General features: G+C 39.0%; 1 protein-coding gene across 6 annotated transcripts in view; it reads left to right on the top strand.

The window, feature by feature from the left end:
- Positions 1-19,116, top strand: part of SON (SON DNA and RNA binding protein) — a 30,538-nt gene that overhangs the window by 1,854 nt on the left and 9,568 nt on the right. For 4 of the 6 annotated variants that reach the window (XM_030880804.2, XM_030880805.2, XM_030880806.2 and 1 more), the window contains exons 2-6: positions 1,351-1,517; positions 3,264-9,206; positions 10,546-10,706; positions 12,614-12,760; positions 12,941-13,129. In XM_030880804.2, coding sequence (XP_030736664.2) covers positions 1,351-1,517; positions 3,264-9,206; positions 10,546-10,706; positions 12,614-12,760; positions 12,941-13,129 — 6,607 coding nt within the window. Of the gene's footprint in view, positions 1-1,350; positions 1,518-3,263; positions 9,207-10,545; positions 10,707-10,932; positions 12,434-12,613; positions 12,761-12,940; positions 13,130-13,231; positions 14,041-19,116 lie in introns of those variants that run through there. The other 2 variants (XM_030880807.2, XM_030880808.2) reach the window with 2 other exon arrangements.

The following is a 19,116-nucleotide window of genomic DNA, read 5'->3' as shown; positions in this document are numbered from 1 at the left end:
TGTAAAAGAGCTCCAGGAAGAGAGTTTAAAAAGAATATTAGATAAAGCAGTTTATTACTAAGGGAATATTTAGCTTCTTTTCAAATACTATGCTATATATTGTCAGTATTAAATGAAGTTTTTGATTATTTGCCATTTCGGTGAACTATAGTTCCTTTTTTTCTCACTTTTATGAATATGGGTTTGGGTGAGGAGACTGACCTTTTAGACAGTTTGTTATTATATATAGACGGTTGAGTGTGAGCTCTGGTTTTAAATACCAGCTTTACCTCTTAATTAGATGTATGATGTACAGCTAGGTTTTTTTGTCTTCTCTGTGCCTCATTTTCCTCGTTTAAATAATCAGAAAAATAGTGCTGATCTTAGAGTTTTGTTAGGATAAATGAGTTTAAAAATGTAGAACTGTGCAACCCTAATTAATAGTTAATAAATGTTAAATATTGCTATTGTATGACTAATTGTATTAGAAAACCAAATGTTTTTTAATAACACTTGGTTAACTACTGAATTTTTTTGGGTTTTGACCAGACTTTTATCAGGTAGTGGAGCATAATTGTCGACCCATTTTGCTACCTAAAATTTAAGTTACATTAAGTCAAACGTGCTGTTTAAAGTATTTTTCAATACAATTTTGTAAATTTACACAAAATAGTACAAAAGACTAAGTAAATGATATGTTTTTATGTCTGTTAAGATTCTTCTGTTCCCGTGAATTGAAAATATGTTAAGTGATTCATTTACTGTTATTATAAATGAGTTGTTTTACATGATTTTTGATAACTGGGTGAAAATTATATAAATGTATTTTTCCTTTTCAACATTATGGCATTTCAGCAAGTCTGATCAGTCTAAACCTGATCCAGTGCTACAAGTTACCGTTTTGACTTAATGTGTCAGTGGCTAAAGTTGTGTTCCTTGATACTGCTGATGGTGATTGTGATACTTGCACAAGTGTGGCTTTACTGTGGCTATAGCTTCTACCATAATGTTAGGTCATGTATTTTTCTTTGGTTTTGTGATTGTGATCTTAATAATAATTTTCCTCCCCTGAGAGAAATATGCTGGTTGGGGAGTATTTTGTTAAAAAAAAAGATGAGCTTAGAAACCTGTTTGAAAGACTTTTTCTTAACTTTCACAGTTCTGAAAACTTTAATCGTGTGAAAATAAAAATGTACCAACTGTAAGTAGATAGTGTTAAGGAAGCACTTTTGATGGGGAATAGCATCCAAAATAAATAAAAAATGGTGAAGTGTACAAATAAGATTGTTTTAATCAGTTGAGTTACAAATATTAATTTATTATATGGCATGATAAAAATATTAATGAATTTTGGTAACTTTTCTTGTGAAGTGGAAGGAGTGAAGGCCAGCTCAATGGTGAAACAAATACACCTATTGAAGGAAACCAGGCAGGTGATGCAGCTGCTTCTGCCAGGAGCCTACCAAATGAAGAAATAGTTCAGAAGATAGAGGAAGTACTTTCTGGGGTCTTAGATACGGAACTACGATATAAGCCAGGTAAGTTGGAGATAATCAGTTGTCTTGAAAACTTGAAGATTTTTTTTTAATAGTTGACAGTAGTATTTCTTGATTGCAGAGTATTTAAGATGTTCATTAGATTTAAAACTTCAATAAGTTTAATTTTTAGTTTAATTGATTTACTGAAGATTTTCTTAAGTATTTTTTTGAAAATACAATTGTACTGGAACCATGAGCATCGATGCATTTGTTTACTTTGCTGGTGGAATATAACTTTGTTTGGTTTAGTCTTACAGTGCCTCAGTGCCAGGATTTTGAATGTAGGTTTTCATTGAACAGTTGTATAAATGTCAGTTTTGGAAGGTACAGGAGTCCGGACCATATCTGTAATGATTCTAAAACCCTGGAAGGTTTTATTTTAAAGCTCAAGATTAGAGATGATCTTGTTTTTGTGTCTACTCCTCTTAAAGGTGCAATGAATGGAGAGGAATCATTGCTGGATATTTAGCATTTGGGGAATTGATTAAATAATTGATGCTTAGAAATGAAGGATTTGTGATCAGCCACAAAAATAACAATATTGTTTAGTTTTGTAAATGGGGGGCCATGGTATGGGTTTTTTTTTTTTTATTTTTAGTATAGAGTATGGTTAAAAAAAAATAGCATGGACTGTAGCCTTGCTTAGATTCATGGCTCTAGCAACTTTTTCTTGAAGTATAATGTAGCTAACGTTTGGTACATAATAAACAATTAGTGGAAAATGATTAATTTTGCTTTGGAAGAGGTCTTGTCATGTGTTGATTTGCTTTTTCCATAATCTTGGTGACCTGGATTTCCGATCACCTAAGATCATTAAGGTTTATCTAATATGATATTGGCATTAGAGTAAATCTCATCTGGTTACAAAGTGGATTATAAACCACTTTTTCTTTTAGATATGCAGATTGAAATGTTCTTAAGTTACATGTTAAGGGCTGTACGAATTTTCTTCTCCAAATGACTTTATTATCATTTTTAAAGTAGAAACATTAAAAAAAATTACTTCTTAGTAATTTAGAAGAGTATTGGGGGGAAGATGTTATTTTTATTAGAATGCAACATGGGTGAAAATTCAGGTTCCGTATTTTACATTTGTTGTTTAGACCTTGTACTATAAAAGCAACCTCTAGCATTTGCTGAGGGCTTACTTGGTGCCAGGCATTATTCAGTGTACTTTGTATGTTTTAACTGAGTTCGTCCTCTAACTCTGGAAGACAGAGTGTCAGCGGTTTGGCCACGTCTATTCATTTAGTGAGTGGTGAATTGATTCAGTATCCAAAAGCAGACAGTGTGTTCCAGAGCTAGTGCCATGTTGCTTTCTGTATAAATAAGAGTGATAAAATAGTTACAAAAGTTTTTTAACGTGTGTTTTTGTGGAAATTCTTAGAGTTAATAATATGAAAGATATTCATCATAACTGTAGTTTAAAAGTAATTTGCTGTATAGTGAGAGCTGGAGAAAGTAATTGTTTTAAATGAACTTAGTAAAAACACATCTTAATGTAATTCTAAAAGTTTTTGTAATAAATTAAGAAATTATTTTTAACCCAGGCTTCAGTTGTAAAAGAAGTATTGGAAAAGTGTCAGTCTTCAGATAACTGGTTTATGGAAAATAGTTTATTTAGTAACCTTTTGTTTAACAAGAAGTGTTATGGTATCTTAACATGGATTGTAAGTTTTGGTTTATACGACTTACCTAAATCTATTTTGGGGGATATTTGACAAAATTAATTTTCCTAAATTTCAGACTTGAAGGAGGCTTCCAGAAAAAGTAGATGTGTGTCTGTACAAACAGATCCTACTGATGAAATACCTACCAAAAAGTCGAAGAAACATAAAAAGCACAAAAATAAAAAGAAGAAAAAGAAGAAAGAAAAGGAAAAAAAGTATAAAAGACAGCCAGAAGAATCTGAATCAAAGCCGAAATCACATCATGATGGGAACGTAGATTTAGAATCACATTCCTTTTTGAAGTTTGATTCTGAACCTTCAGAAATGGCACTGGAGCATCCTGTAAGAGCGTTCGGCCTATCTGACACCAGTGAGTCTCCTGCACTTGTGCTAGAACCTCCTGTAGTATCTATGGAGGTATTAGAGCCACACACCTTAGAAATTCTGAAGCCAGCTACAAAAACTGCAGAACTGTCAGTTGCATCTACATCAGTAGTTTCAGTGCAGTCAGAGCAGTCTGTAGCAGTAATGCTGGAACCATCCACGACAAAGATTCTGGATTCCTTTGCAACAGCACCAGTGCCTACTACAACAGTAGTGCTAAAGTCATCTGAGCCGGTTGTGACAATGTCAGTGGAGTGTCAGGTGAAGCCTGGGCTGAAATCTTTGGAGAGCACACCTCCAGAGCCATCAAAGATCATGTTGTTAGAGCCTCCAGTAGCAAAAGTGCTAGAGCCATCAGAAACCCTTGTGTCATCAGAGACACCTACTCAGGTGCACCCTGAGCCAAGCACATCAACAACAATGGATTTTCCAGAGTCATCGGCAACTGAAGTGCTAAGATTGCCAGAGCAGCCTGTAGAAGTACCATCGGAGAGTGCAGATTCATCCATGACAAGACCGCAGGAGATGCTGGAGCTGCCCAAGACCACAGCGTTGGAGCTGCAGGAGTCGTCGGTGGCCTCAGCGATGGAGTTGCCGGGGCCACCTGCGACCTCCATGCTGGAGTTGCAGGGGCCCCCTGTGACTCCAGTGCTGGAGTTACCTGGGCCCTCTGCTACCCCGGTGCCAGAGTTGCCAGGGCCCCTTTCTACCCCAGTGCCTGAGTTGCTAGGGCCCCCTGCGACAGCAGTGCCTGAGTTGCCGGGGCCCTCTGTGACGTCAGTGCCACAGTTGTCGCAGGAATTGCCAGGGCTTCCAGCACCATCCATGGGGTTGGAGCCACCACAGGAGGTACCAGAGCCACCTGTGATGGCACAGGAGTTGCCAGGGCTGCCTGTGGTGACAGCAGCAGTAGAGCTGCCAGGGCAGCCTGTGGTTACAGTAGCAATGGAGTTGACCGAACAACCTGTGACGACGACAGAGTTGGAGCAGCCTGTGGGGATGACAACGGTGGAACATCCTGGGCAGCCTGAGGTGACGACGGCAACTGGGTTGCTGGGGCAGCCTGAGGCAGCAATGGTGCTGGAGTTGCCAGGACAGCCAGTGGCAACGACAGCGCTGGAGTTGCCAGGGCAGTCTTCGGTGACTGGGGTGCCAGAGTTGCCAGGGCTGCCTTCGGCAACTAGGGCACTGGAGTTGTCGGGGCAGCCTGTGGCAACTGGGGCACTGGAGTTGCCTGGGCAGCTCATGGCAGCTGGGGCACTGGAGTTCTCGGGGCAGTCTGGGGCAGCTGGAGCACTGGAGCTTTTGGGGCAGCCTTTGGCAACAGGGGTGCTGGAGTTGCCAGGGCAGCCTGGGGCGCCAGAGTTGCCTGGGCAGCCTGTGGCAACTGTGGCGCTGGAGATCTCTGTTCAGTCTGTGGTGACAACAACGGAGCTGTCAACGATGACCGTGTCGCAGTCCCTGGAGGTGCCCTCGACGACAGCGCTGGAGTCGTATAATACGGTAGCACAGGAGCTGCCTACTACATTAGTGGGGGAGACTTCTGTAACAGTAGGAGTGGATCCCTTGATGGCCCAAGAATCCCATATGTTAGCTTCTAACACCATGGAGACCCATATGTTAGCATCCAACACCATGGACTCCCAAATGCTAGCGTCCAACACCATGGACTCCCAGATGCTAGCGTCCAACACCATGGACTCCCAGATGTTAGCCTCTAGCACCATGGACTCCCAGATGTTAGCAACTAGCTCCATGGACTCCCAGATGTTAGCAACCAGCTCCATGGACTCCCAGATGTTAGCAACCAGCTCCATGGACTCCCAGATGTTAGCAACCAGCTCCATGGACTCCCAGATGTTAGCAACCAGCTCCATGGACTCCCAGATGTTAGCAACCAGCTCCATGGACTCCCAGATGTTAGCAACCAGCTCCATGGACTCCCAGATGTTAGCAACCAGCACCATGGACTCCCAGATGTTAGCAACCAGCTCCATGGACTCCCAGATGTTAGCCACTAGCTCTATGGATTCCCAGATGTTAGCATCTGGTACTATGGACTCTCAGATGTTAGCTTCCGGCACCATGGATGCTCAGATGTTAGCGTCTGGTACCATGGATGCTCAGATGTTAGCATCTAGTACCCAAGATTCTGCTATGTTGGGTTCAAAATCTCCTGATCCCTACAGGTTAGCTCAGGATCCTTACAGGTTAGCTCAAGATCCCTATAGGTTAGGTCATGACCCTTATAGGCTAGGTCATGATGCCTACAGGTTAGGGCAAGACCCCTATAGATTAGGCCATGATCCCTACAGACTAACTCCTGATCCCTATAGGATGTCACCTAGACCCTATAGGATAGCACCCAGGTCCTATAGAATAGCTCCCAGGCCATATAGGTTAGCACCTAGACCCCTGATGTTAGCATCTAGACGTTCTATGATGATGTCCTATGCTGCAGAACGTTCCATGATGTCATCTTACGAACGCTCTATGATGTCTTATGAGCGGTCTATGATGTCCCCTATGGCTGAACGCTCTATGATGTCAGCCTATGAGCGCTCTATGATGTCAGCTTATGAGCGCTCTATGATGTCCCCTATGGCTGAGCGCTCTATGATGTCAGCTTATGAACGCTCTATGATGTCAGCTTATGAGCGCTCCATGATGTCCCCGATGGCTGACCGATCTATGATGTCCATGGGTGCTGACCGGTCTATGATGTCTTCATACTCTGCTGCTGACCGGTCTATGATGTCATCGTACTCTGCAGCTGATCGATCTATGATGTCATCTTATACTGCTGATCGTTCAATGATGTCTATGGCAGCTGATTCTTACACCGATTCTTACACTGATACATATACGGAGGCATATATGGTGCCACCTTTGCCTCCTGAAGAGCCTCCAACAATGCCACCATTGCCACCTGAAGAGCCACCAATGACACCGCCATTGCCTCCTGAGGAACCACCAGAGGGTCCAGCATTACCCACTGAGCAGTCAGCATTAACAGCTGAAAATACTTGGCCTACTGAGGTGCCAGCATTACCTCCTGAAGAGTCTGTGTCGCTGCCTGAACCTCCTGTGAGTCAAAGTGAGATTTCAGAGCCTTCAGCAGTGCTTGCTAATTATTCAGCGTCAGCATCAGAGCCTTCAATGTTAGCATCAGAGGCTTCCATGACTGTTCCAGAACCACCACTGGAGCCAGAGTCTTTGGTCACATCAACACCTGTAGAGTCTGCTGCTGTAGCAGAAGAGCATGAAATTATTCCAGAAAGACCAGTGACTTATATGGTGTCGGAAACTCCCACAACATCAGGTGAACCGACTGTGTTAACATCAGAGCCTTCTGTTATGTCAGAGGCAGCAGAAACTTTTGATTCCATGAGGGCTTCAGGACATGTTGCCTCAGAGGTATCTATGTCCCTGCTGGAGGCAGCAGTACCTATTCCAGAGCCATCCCAGAGCACTGTAGATCTGCCAGTCATGGCTGTCTCAGAGCTACCAGCTGTGGCTGTCCCAGAGCAACCAGCTGTGGCTGTCCCAGAGCAACCAGCTGGAACTGTCTCAGAGCCACCAGCCATGGCTGTTCCAGAGCCACAGGCTGAGGCTGTGCCAGACCCAGCGGCTGTGGCTGTCCAGGACCCACCGGCTGAGGCTGTCCCAGAGCCCCTGGCCTTGTCTGAGCCAGAGCATATTACCGTTCCTGTGCCAGTTGTTTCTGCCCTGGAGCCTACTGTGCCTGTCCTGGAACCAGCGGTGTCAGTCTTTCAACCTAACGTGATTGTTTCAGAACCATCTATTTGTGTCCAAGAATCTACTGTGACAATTTCAGAGCCTCCTGTCACTCTCTCAGAGCAGACTCAAGTAATACCCACTGAGATGGTTTTAGAGTCTACACCAATGATACTGGAGTCTAACGTTATAAAAGGAATGAATTTACTGTCTGGCGATCAAAATCTTGCTCCAGAGATTAGCGTGCAGGAGATTCCCATGCATTCAGACGAAGAGCCACATGCTGAAGGACACCTGAAGAATGATTCTTATGAAACTGAAAGTGGTATGAATATAGACCTTAATATAAATAATCACTTAATTGCTAAAGAGATGGAACATAACACAGTGTCTGCTGCCAGCACTGGTGCTGTTGGTGAAACTGGTGAAGAGAAGATTTTGCCCACCAATGAGACTAAACAATGCACAGTATTGGATACCTGTCCTACTGTTAGTGAAACTGATGTAGGAGGGACTCTGTCTTCTACTGGTTCCCTTGCTCTTGAACCTGATGCACTGGGAACTGGTAAGGGTCTTGAATTTGCCACAGCATCTGCTTTCAGTTCAATTAGTAAATATGATGTTGAAGTATCATTAACTACTCAAGATACTGAACATGACATGGTAATTTCCACCAGCCCCAGTGGTGGTAGTGAAGCTGACATAGAGGGACCTTTACCTGCTAAAGACATTCATCCTGATATACCAGCTAATAATAACTTTGTCAGTAAGGATGCAGAAGGATCATTACCTATACAGGAGAGTGACCAGACATTAGCAGTGGCTCTCAGTCCTAAAGAAAGTAGTGGAGAAGATAAAGAAGTACCTCTCCCTACTAAAGAGATACTGTCTGATTCAGGATTTTCTGCCAACATTGATGATATTAATGAAGCTGATTTAGTGAGACCATTACTTCCTAAGGACATGGAACGTCTTACAAGCCTTAGAGCTGGTATTGAAGGACCTTTACTTGCAAGTGAAGTTGAACGGGATAAATCTGCTGCCAGTCCAGTTGTAATTAGTATACCAGAAAGAGCTTCAGAGTCGTCTTCAGAGGAAAAAGATGATTATGAAATTTTTGTAAAAGTTAAGGACACACATGAAAAAAGCAAGAAAAATAAGAACCGTGACAAAGGTGAGAAAGAGAAGAAAAGGGACTCTTCGTTAAGATCTCGAAGTAAGCGTTCCAAGTCTTCTGAACACAAATCGCGAAAGCGCACCAGTGAATCTCGTTCTAGGGCAAGGAAGAGATCATCGAAGTCCAAGTCTCATCGCTCTCAAACACGTTCACGGTCACGATCAAGACGCAGAAGGAGGAGCAGCAGGTCAAGATCAAAGTCTAGAGGAAGGCGATCTGTATCAAAAGAGAAGCGCAAAAGATCGCCAAAGCACAGATCCAAGTCCAGGGAAAGAAAAAGAAAAAGATCAAGCTCCAGGGATAACCGGAAAACAGGTAGAGCTCGGAGTCGCACCCCAAGCCGTCGGAGCCGGAGTCACACTCCGAGTCGTCGAAGAAGATCTAGATCTGGGGGAAGAAGGAGCTTCAGCATCTCCCCGAGCCGACGGAGCCGCACCCCCAGCCGAAGGAGTCGCACCCCGAGCCGAAGGAGTCGCACCCCGAGCCGACGGAGCCGCACCCCGAGCCGACGGAGCCGCACCCCGAGCCGACGGAGCCGCACCCCGAGCCGTCGGAGAAGATCAAGATCTGTGGTAAGAAGACGAAGCTTCAGTATATCACCAGTCAGATTAAGGCGATCACGAACACCCTTGAGAAGAAGGTTTAGCAGGTCTCCCATCCGCCGTAAACGATCCAGGTCTTCTGAAAGAGGCAGATCACCTAAACGTCTGACGGATCTGAGTGAGTCATTTAAAAAATTTAATGGTATTAGAGAATGATTTAAAGCTGAGTTTTTTTCTGTGAGTCAAATGGAATATTTGGGGTTATTGGTTTAGGATAAATATTTCTATCTTTAAATTTTTGTAGTTAGGTTTAGCTTCTGTTTAGAAAATGTAGGAATAAGTACATTTGTAATTAGCGTTTAAAAGACCTGCTTTGGAGTAAATTAGAACCAAGGTATTTCCATGCTTGAATGCTTTCTTTTTGCTTTAACCATATTCCATAACTAAAAATGGCAGGTAGAAGTCCAGTTAAAGACAAGGCTAGTATCTGCTCAGGTTGTTATTGTATGTATTCCAACATAAATTCTTGCAGATAAGCCTAAAATCAAATGTTTCTTTTTTAATAAGTTACATGTCTTAAACTGGCAATACAGTACTGTTAAATGTTTGTGAAAATAATTCTGATTGGTATAATGGGTGATGGAAGTGAGTAGGGAATTTTGCATATGGGGAGTTAAAGTGATTTCAGTCTGCCTTTTAAAAGATGAAGTGTTCTAATTTCTCCTAATTTTAAAAAGTGTGCAGAGGTGATTAAAACTTGATGGATCATGCGTGACTACCTGTAATAATAATGGATAATTTATCATTATCCCAGTGGATTGGACATTTCCAGGTCAGAGTTGTCTAAAGAAAAAGATCTTAACAGAACCGCAAGGGAGAATGCATTCAGTTCAACAGATGTTTCTGAGTTCTTTTTTTATTCAAAGCAAAAAACAGTATATAATTTCTGGAGTGATTACAAGTTAGTACAAGAGACACAGATAAAATGCATATATGTCTCTTTTACCAAATAGTAAAACTACCAAAAAGAGTAGAATGTGATGATTGCTGTAATTACTGGTATAGATTAGGTACTTTGGGAGCACGGTGGAGAGGAATGTTAAATTCTGACTTAAGACTTGTTACTTTGAAGAGGTGGCAGTTTTGAACTTGGGCTCCAAGAGTGCTTTAAAATGTTGTCCGAGATTAGAAGGAAAGTAATTTAAGGGGCGTGATAGTTGTGGAAAATAAAGTAGGTTTGGGCAGGTGTGTGTCTTAATGTGTGTGGCAGAGTGATCATTATAGTTGTGTAGTCTAGCTATTTTGTATAGTGTTTGAATAGTAAGCTAAATGTGGACTTAATTCTTTTTTAAATATGGGGCATTTGTTTTAAAACTTTGAGCCAAAGAGTGATTTCATCACAGCTGTAAGTTAGGGCAGAAGATTGATGCCTTTAATTTTGTTAGCATATGAAACATTAGATAATACAAAATGTACAGCCTTTTAGGAAAACTGCTTCTTATATATTCCTCTTGCAGATAAGGCTCAGTTACTTGAAATAGCCAAAGCTAATGCAGCTGCCATGTGTGCTAAGGCTGGTGTTCCTTTACCGCCAAACCTAAAGCCTGCACCTCCACCTTCAATAGAAGAGAAAGTTGCTAAAAAATCAGGAGGAGCTACTATAGAAGAACTAACTGAGGTAAGCTAGACAGAATTTGTCATTCTTAAATGGATTATTCCAGTGATGTTGACTCTGGAGCGTGCCAAAACCCGAATTGTGGGCTGAACTGATAATGGCTGGCACCGAGTGGCCAAAACCCGAAATACAGACGTGGCAGCGGCAGAAGCTCTATTTAGCAGGCCATTATCCGGGATGGCTAAGCTCCGCTAGCTAAAAGTTACTTCCCATTACTTTTGCTTTCCAGTTTTAGAAGCCAAACTGACTGAGGAGTGGGACGGTTCGTTTGAATGGAGGAGGTGTTGAGTGAGCAACACGCAGAAGCTCGCCTACAGTTTCGTTTCCATTCACGACGTGTTCACTGATCGCCACGAGTGTACTGCATATACGCAAAGACACAGACAATCTTCAGAAATGATCTTTTGCCACCGGAGCTTGGAAATTAATGAGAATAGCTGGCCATTGCCTGAAAGGAACTTCTTTCGCATCAACATTTCGGGTTTTGGCTGTTTGGTACCAGCCATTGGTGATAATGGCCGGCCATTATCAGTTCTTCCTGCGGTTCGGGTTTTGGCAGTAACATATATATTTTAAACACACTTATTTTTGTTTTTAAGAATTTGATCTTTTAAATTGAGGCTTTTTTTTTTGTCTTTTGGCTTTATTTTATTAAAAAATTTTTTTTTTGGAGGACGCTGAAATATTGCTGCTAGGATCCAGAAATACCACATTGTTTCAGATATTGAAACTTGTTATTGGCTAGCCTTATGCCAGCCTGCCACTGTCAATATATTCTGTTCCCCTTGGTTACAAGCTTGGTATATTCTGTGTTTTTGGCTATATGAGCTTTTTATCCTATTAAAATATTTTCAATTGATAAGGGATATGACAGATTCTACTGCTAGTATAGAGACATGTCCACCCAAATTTACTCTGACCTTTTTATAAAGCCAGGTAATGGAGTCGGTTCCTTTGCTTCTCAAGGCGGAATTGACTTTGCTTTATGTGTCAGACCTCATCAATTGCACCCTCCTCATCATGCCTTATATTCCATTCTTGAGTTCTGTTCCTTTAGAGACTCAACCTACAAAACATTTATGGAAAGACATGCTATCATCTAACCCAGTTGCAAGTGTTTGAGATTTTATTTAGCCATACATTTGGGGATCATATAGTTTCTTAATCTGTTTCCTTACTTAGATTTATTACAATTTTTTTTTTAAGTTTAAGGACCTAGTGAAGGCTTCTGTTGCTTGCTTATCAAATCCAAGCTCCTTATCCAAAACCTTGTGAACACTTAGTGTTTCCCTATATATTTTAGCCTCATCTTCAGCCCTCTGTCCCTTCTAATAAGTTTTTTCTCACCTCTTTACCACTACCTGACTAGGGTGACTTTCTTTTCCTTTCCCTGCTAATCCTTGTTCGTAACTATGAAAATCTGGCTTAGAACTCTGCGAGGAGTATTCCTTGATTATCAGATTCTGCCTGATTCTGTTCTCTTAAGCTTTTGTTCTTTGAGCACTTATGTACTCAGTTTGTATTATATCAGTTTGCACTTGTTAATTGTGTTGCTCTGTAAAAGCGTTCCTCAATTATCTCATGTGTATGTATTCCGTCTATTGAACTAGATTGTAAGCTCCTTGAGAGCAGGGACCATGTCTTTTACTTTATTTTTTTTGTATTCCCTGGACAGTGCCCAGTACAGTGCTCTGCACATAGTAGGTGCTCAATAAATGTTGTTAACTGACTGACCAGCTAGAGTGTGTTTAAATAGTAACCAGTAAGCTAAGTTACATATCTGTAACCTATCATTAATCTTGTTTTACCTTTGAAAATTGATATTATGTGGTTTTGATTCTTTTAAGAAATTACATGTTACTCTGCATAAAGTGTAAGGTTTATCTTTTGTTTGTTTTTACTTTTTTAAGAAATGCAAACAGATTGCACAGAGTAAAGAAGATGATGATGTAATAGTGAATAAACCTCATGTTTCGGATGAAGAGGAAGAAGAACCTCCTTTTTATCATCATCCTTTTAAACTCAGTGAACCCAAACCCATTTTTTTCAATCTGAATGTGAGTATTCGTGTTTCTAGACTAGTGAAACAGCACAACTTGTAGAACTGTTTAAGTAAAATTCAAATGGAATTTAGTTTTTAATTTAGGTTAAATACTGTGTGAAATAATGAACAAAGTCATTTTCAGATTATGTTGAACATCTATTGAGTTTTAATTAAGCAAAACATTATTTTTTAGATTGCTGCAGCAAAGCCAACTCCACCAAAAAGCCAGGTAACATTAACAAAAGAATTCCCTGTGTCATCTGGATCTCAACATCGGAAAAAAGAAGCAGATAGTGTTTATGGAGAATGGGTTCCTGTAGAGAAAAATGGTGAAGAAAACAAAGATGATGATAATGTTTTCAGCAGCAGTTTGCCCTCTGAGGTAAGTAAAAGGAATATTATGTATTTTTTTCCTTTTATATACCTGAATCTGCATTTTATTGTTATTTTATATCTGATTTGGATTCTGTTTCACTCTTCTTAGGGCCGGGTTAAACGGCAGGGCCGGGTTAGACGACAGATGAAACAACCCGCAGCTTCTCATTTGACAGTAACTCGATGCAATTCACTTTGTGGAACCAAGCCACAAAGTGAAAAGCATCGAATTGCAGAGAACAGTGTTATCACATCCCTACCCAACATTGGGCCCTCCTTGCACTTGTGGGAAGGTAGCCCAAGGTACAACTATTTAGCTTCCCGTTTTGCTTCAAGGCTCTATAGCTCTAGATTTTGGTGGTAGCAAATTTATTGGGTGGAGGGATTGAGCAGAGAGAGGCAGATCCTCAGGTTCAACACAAGAACTGGATTGGAAAAGGCGTTGTAGGCTGATGTGAGCATCTTGGATACATAGCCCATTGCCCTTAAATAATGGTTTCTATTTCTCTGGGTTGTTTGTCAGATAGCCTTTAATTTTAATTATTTTCCCTTCCCTATGCTACCTTGGCCCTTTGGATTCTTGTGTTTAACCTAATGTTCAGCCTTGGTACTCCATTTCCCTTCTCCTTCCCCTTTTTGCTACTATTAAAAGTTGGAGAAGTGGAATTCACACCTTGAAATTTCCAGGAGGCTATAGTTGTATCTTGTCAAAAATGACGCGGTAATAATGCCAAGTGTCAAAACAGCCCCATTAAAATGCCGCCTGATTAAATAATGTGCTGCTAAATATAGTGCACATGAAAACAGCAAGACTGTATATATATGTAAATATATATATATATATATCTGTATCTTTGTATGTATCTCTGTATCTGTACCTTTGCTGTATCTTTTAATAAACAGTTTACTTTTATTTAACTTGTTGTGCAAAATCACGCTTGGGGGATCTGGGAGGGTGGAGACTTACTAGGGGGGTGGGAGTTTTAAATGATACCATAGACTAGTCATCACCTCTTGCCCTTCGTTTCCAAAGCCCAGACATTTGTCCAAGGACTGGATTAGATATCTGATGCCCTTACAATGTAGGAATTCTTCCCCAGCTCCTTTCCTTGCAGTTCTGGGATATGTGGGTCAGAGAGACCTGTACTCTTCACATACAGGTTCACTTTATTGGCCATATCATCGTCGTCCAATAAACACCTCTGATAATACAAATAAACGAATTCTGTTTATAAAGTTAAAAGTGAACAGAACCCAAATCAGAAACTTTGATAGTATTTTTTTTCCCCTGGGCTATTCACAGGTGACATTTTCACTGTGGTTTTCTTTTTACCTGTGGCATTTGAAAAGAGAGCAAGTTATATACAATGAAGCTGGACATAACTAGCCAGTGCAACTTACAGTCACTGTTGATGATCTATATTTACATGGGGGTCAACAATTGAAGCAAGTTATACCGTCACCAGTGAGGGAGAGGATAGATAGCTTGTTGGGACAGTTTTTAGAGAAGCCAGTTGAGTAGCTCAGTTGCTAATTCCCAAATCAAGCTACCTGCACATTTCAAGAGGGAAAGGTTAACTGACATTTGTAACTGACTTAAATCTTGTAGAGGCTGAATATAAACCATGGTGAGAGGGCTGAACAGACTGACTTAGAAATTCTGATACATACGCTTTTAGTAATTGCTTGAAGATTAAGCAATTAACAGAAAAAAAACATAAGGGAATTATTTATGTGAGAAAAATTTTCCAACAGAGTGAAGCCCTATAAATATTGCAAAATTCCAAGGGATTTTCCTGGGAAGATAAGTGACCATAACTATTTTGACTTCAGTTGAACATCGGGAGAGTGCTTAGTGAATCCTGGTGATTATGGTTCTTATTGATTGAGAGCTTATGTGTAAATATATATATTTCAGTATTTAGCCATTTTCAGCTTTAACACTAAAACCGTGGTGCCTTACATTGTCTGTCATCAACAGTGGTTGTCAGATTTGAATGAAAAGTTGGGGGGAATTATTCCAGAGAAATCCTACGGGGGAGTAGGTGGGTATTCAGATTTTATAATAAGTAAAGGAGCCTTTTATTAAAGCAGGAGGGGAAAAAAAGTTTTGTTCATGAAGCAGATTTCTCCTGTGGGGAGGATATATACAGCTATTTGATATCAGAACTCTAAGCTAGTTTCTTAGATGATTAGACTAAAAAAAATATATGTTAACTATAATTTCAAATAAAACAATCCCAAAATTTTAGGAAGGGACAGAATTTTGCTCTTGCTTTCAGGTCTTCGTGCTTTTACCTAGCAGTGATATGAAACACCTAGAGGAAATGTTCATAATATAAAATGTTTAGTTCCATTTATTTAGCTGTATCTTATAAATATATTTGTAAGATAAATGTTCTATATTCCAATGTTTGTAGAATACTATTGGTGACATTTTATGGGAGCATTGACTCTTGATTCCCTGTCAGGGGTTGAAATAAAGAATTTATAGAGAAAAGGAAAGTTCTTCTAAAATGGTCAACATTTTAACTGAATAGTACTTTTAATTTTTTTTACCTGTTAGTCTTTTTCATTTTAATAAATGTAAACGGAATTTGCGGTTCTTTAGTTTTGAGCATGAAACATTTAGGCAAAGATCACAGATTTGATCTCAGCTTTGCTATGATCCTTAATCCCCCCAATTGTTTTGCACATGAGTGCTCTTTGACATAAGTATGAGTGGATAAACGTGGATGGATCAGCATAAATCCATATCTTACGGAATATCAACTCATCAGACTGTGTGCCCTACTGCCATAGCATCGTCTTCCTACCCAGAAGCCAACCAGCATCATCCTCAGTAAGGAGTGGCTGCAGAACCTTGATCATATTTGTGTCAATTTGATTTATAAATGAAATCAAAAGTGTTGGAAAACATTTTAAAAATTGTCCTCGGGGGCATTAATTCTTGGTAATAAAGTTAGCAAAGACTTATTGGGTAGAAGATATAAATGTAGTCTCTGACGTAAAATTTCCTTGGGTTAACTATTTATCATAAATGTCCAGAGGTAGCTTGCCATTAAGTCTAGTGATTGTTTACATGTTAGGACAGTTTTTGTCTCTGGCAACTGTGCTTGATTTGTTACTATTGAAGAATATTTCCCTGTCCAGTGGAGCTAAAATTCCCTTATATTTAGAAGCTCTAAATTTTTGAAGTTTAGGAAAGCTGAGTTCTTGTGGTAAGACGAAAATTTTAATTGAAAATAAAACTAGGTCCTGGCAGTGCTAGCATGTGTTAAGTACAGCTTTGTTGTTCATTCTTCTCTCCTTAGATTCTCTTAGGTGATTAACATGGAATTTCTTTACCATTTAATGATTTATCTGTTTCTTATTACGATTCATTTGGATTAAATGTACAAGTTAACTAAGAGTTGCACTAAGGAATTTTATGTGAAATAATGAAAAGGTTCATAAATCAGTTTTTAAAACCAAGCCACGTAACAACTTTACGTTGTTAACGTACTTTACGTAACAACTTTACGTAGTGTGTATTTAGTGTGGCTTTTGTTTCTGTAGTTTTCATTTTCTACGTGAAACTCTTTGTATTTTATTAATTTTAGCTAAATATTTTAAAATCATGTTTTGTATGCAGGTTAGGTGCTTTTTCTTTAATTCTATTTTCTTACAATTAAAAATTTCCTTTTTTACCATCTTTTAATTTGAGATACCTGCAGTTACCTCTGTAGAAAATAATTTGCCTATTACAGGGATTATTTTTTCCTTACCTGACTGACCACCTTCTAATGTCTTTAGTTCTTTTGTATACTTTCATTGACTTTATAGGAAATACTTAAGATAATTGTTCTATTTATATAAACAGTTGGGTTAACAAAGGGGGGAGGTAAATTGACTTAGAAGGGTTTTTTAAATGAAGATATAGAAGGTACACAGTTACAACTTAGGCCATGAAATGCATGTTACATGGTGTCAATTATATGTGTTTCATTAGTCCTGACAACTTTTTAGGTTATAGAAGTAGTAATCTGCTGTGTTACTGATGTAGAGGGCTGAAATAACTTGGACAGGTTTTTATTAATGTGAGAAGTGGAATTATAATTGAGGATAGTCTTTTATGTGGATTTCACCTTTTAGAACAAGTCCTAGGGAGAAGGAAATTAAACATTTCCCCCCATTATAATACTTAGAGTATTACTATACATTACATAGAAAGTCTGTCTTGTATTAGTGGAAATAAATAAGGCTTGATGATAGTTTGATAACAGTATTCTGTACAGTTTAAGATAATTTTCCCCCCAGTTTTTAGCATTCTAAAACTTTTAGCATCATTTTGGTACCTTTTACACATTACTGTTTTTGAGCAACATTAAAAGATGATTAAGACTCTAAAGCCCTGCTACACTGTATAGTTTACTATATACTATATATGCACAAATGCTATACAGTCCAATACAGTAGTCATTAAGTGAACCACTGAAAAATCAGTTCTTTAATTGCACTAGACACATTTCAAGTGCTCATTAGCTTTCACTGTAGAAAATTCTGTTGGACAGTGCTGTTCTAAAGGGTAGCTGTGATATTCTATGAGTGTTTTAATACTGATGCATAACATTTGGTGTAGTCTTTGAATATTACTGCTTTGGGGCTTTTTATTGCATATCCTGAGTTACCTTGAAAACCTGGAAATATGCTTTTTGATACAAACTCTTGAGAATCCTTAAGAGATTAAGATAATCCTGATTGATTATACTTTGAGTATATTTTTCCACATTAAAAAGTATGAATATGAAATTAATAGTCAAATTACTATTTGTTAATAAAGTTTTGACATGAACTTACAGCTCATTTGGTAAGCCTGTTGAAGAATAAATGAAGTTGTATTAGGAAAAAACTAGTTGTAATTTTATCTAAAGTAAATTTACATTAAATCCCAATGTTGATATATTAAATAAATACTATTTAAATAAATAAATAAAAATTTCTTTCAAAGTGAGATGTGAATTTAACGTATAATATTACTGAGATTTGAATGAAGTTTCATCCTGAGGATGATGATGGGGTATTTAGGTTACCTACTTACTTAATAAAGGTTAAAAGAGAAAAAAGTATGAAGATATAAAAATGTCTTCAGAAGGAAGAATTCACAGATAGGTATGTTAATTTGCTTTCCAGTTGGGAAGAAGTAATTTTATTCTAGAAAAGTTGGGAGTTTTCGGAGCCATCTTAACTACATTTTTATGGCTAATTTACAGATGGAAATTGGGGGATCGGAGCTTGGGGTGGTAATGGGTAGGTGCATTTTCCTCAGTATCTCCTCTGTGTTTTGACTTTTTAGAATAAAAACCTATTATTTTATACCTAAATACCCTAACACTTAGATTTGTAGATGGGTATGAAACCTGGAGTAATTCTGGCAAGGTTAAAGAACAGTACTTGAGATATATTTAGTGGGCTTTCAAAAATTACTTCGATGATCTTAACATCTAAGGCCAAAGGAATGTACATTTTGAACTAAGGTATCTGGGTTCCCACTTAAAGTCCCAGCAGGTGATCACAATTGTAATAGAAGTGAAAAGTGAACCTACTAAGTTTTCTAGTGTTTCAATCTGGCTTTGCTTATATAGCCCCAGAAATATTCTAATTAGTGTGGATAATTTACTAAGTTGACTAAGAAATTAGGACCTTTCATAAATGAGATATGTAAGCAGTCTAATAAACAGTTACAGAATGAATTCAGATTAATTCTGCTTTCATTTTAAGAAGGCAAATATATAGAAATCTGTACTTTCTGGTACCTTGTGGAGGAAAAATTGAGTTTTGCTAAAGGAATCTTACTAGGTGATTCAGCAAGATAACTAAGAATGATGGAGTGATTAAGGGGTTCTGAAGATAGGAAAAAGGAAGATTACTAATCTTTATGCATGAGGTATAATTATTCTCTCAAAGTCATACACCCTTCTCAACTATATAGGTCTTATTTATAAAAGAAGTATT

This window comes from Globicephala melas, chromosome 4 (genome assembly GCF_963455315.2).
Source record: "Globicephala melas chromosome 4, mGloMel1.2, whole genome shotgun sequence".
NCBI lineage: Eukaryota > Metazoa > Chordata > Mammalia > Artiodactyla > Delphinidae > Globicephala > Globicephala melas.
Note: the sequence above shows the minus strand (reverse complement) of the source record. Positions and strands in the feature narration are given on the sequence as shown.